General features: G+C 46.4%; 1 protein-coding gene across 1 annotated transcript; it reads right to left on the bottom strand.

The window, feature by feature from the left end:
• Window positions 1-203: 203 nt before the first annotated feature.
• On the bottom strand, window positions 204-1,151 carry LOC136175811 (olfactory receptor 51G1-like). Its single transcript, XM_065946022.1, has one exon. The coding sequence runs from the start codon at window positions 1,149-1,151 to the stop codon at window positions 204-206; it is 948 nt and encodes a 315-aa protein (XP_065802094.1).

Raw genomic sequence — 1,151 nt, 5'->3', positions numbered from 1 at the left:
TCTCAAACAAGAAACATATTCTTTTTTTTTTTTTTTCATTAAGCAGGCACTGTTTTGATGGTTAGAAAAACATTTCAATGTATTTCAGTCAGTGTTTTTAAAAAATTAATTGACAGGTCAGATGGAAGGAAATCTCTGCCTCCTCTCTGAGAAATCTTCAGGCAGCAGGCTGGCTCTCATAACAAGTGTTTTATCCCTGAGGCTTAGAACTTTCTGGGTTGAAACATCTTCAGAATGCATACTCGAATTTCTTTGGTTTTGACAGTGTAAACAATTGGGTTGAGCATTGGAGGTACAAGAAAGTGCAAATAGGAGAGAAGCATGTATACCTGAGCTGGCAGCTTCTTTTTCCCAAAGCGATGGATCATGGACAGGCTGACCAGTGGTGTATAAAATAATAGTACAGCACAAATATGGGAAATACAAGTATTGAGGGCTTTGAGTTTCTCAGCATTGGAAGCAATGTTCAATACTGCCTTCAAAATCATCACATAGGAGAGGAGAATGAGGACCACATCCAGCCCCAGTGTGGAGAGCATCACAAAGAGCCCAAGACCACTGTTCACAACTGTGCTGGAACTGGCCAGCCTCAGAACATCAGGGTGAACACAGTAGGAATGTGACAGTGCATTCACAGGTTGGAATTGCAGTCTTCCAAGGAGTACAAGCAGAGGCAGGTGGAGGGCAGCACCACGGGTCACACTGGCCAGCCCAATGGCCCCGATGCGCTTGGTTGTCAGGATGGTGGCATAGCGTAAGGGCGCTCGGATAGCCACACAGCGGTCAAAAGCCATGGCCAACAGCACAGCAGATTCAATTACTGAACATGTGTGGATGAAGAAAAGTTGCACAAAGCAGGTTGCAGCTCCCACCTTCCTCTGGCCCAGGAGAAAAACAGCTGCCATGGAAGGCAGTGTGGAAACTGCGAGCCCCAGGTCAGCCACTGAGAGCATGGAGAGGAAGAGGTACATGGGAGTGTGGAGGCTGGGAACAGACTTGACAATGTGCAGGATGGTGGTGTTACCCAGCAGAGAGAGAACATAGATTATGCAGACAGGAATCGCTGTCCAGCAATGAGCAGTCTCCAGTCCTGGGAAATCCATCAGTATGAAGAAGAAACTGCTGGCGTTATTGTTGATAGGAATTGTCAT

The sequence above is a fragment of the Muntiacus reevesi genome, chromosome 9 (genome assembly GCF_963930625.1).
Source record: "Muntiacus reevesi chromosome 9, mMunRee1.1, whole genome shotgun sequence".
NCBI lineage: Eukaryota > Metazoa > Chordata > Mammalia > Artiodactyla > Cervidae > Muntiacus > Muntiacus reevesi.
This window is presented reverse-complemented; position numbering and strand designations above follow the sequence as displayed.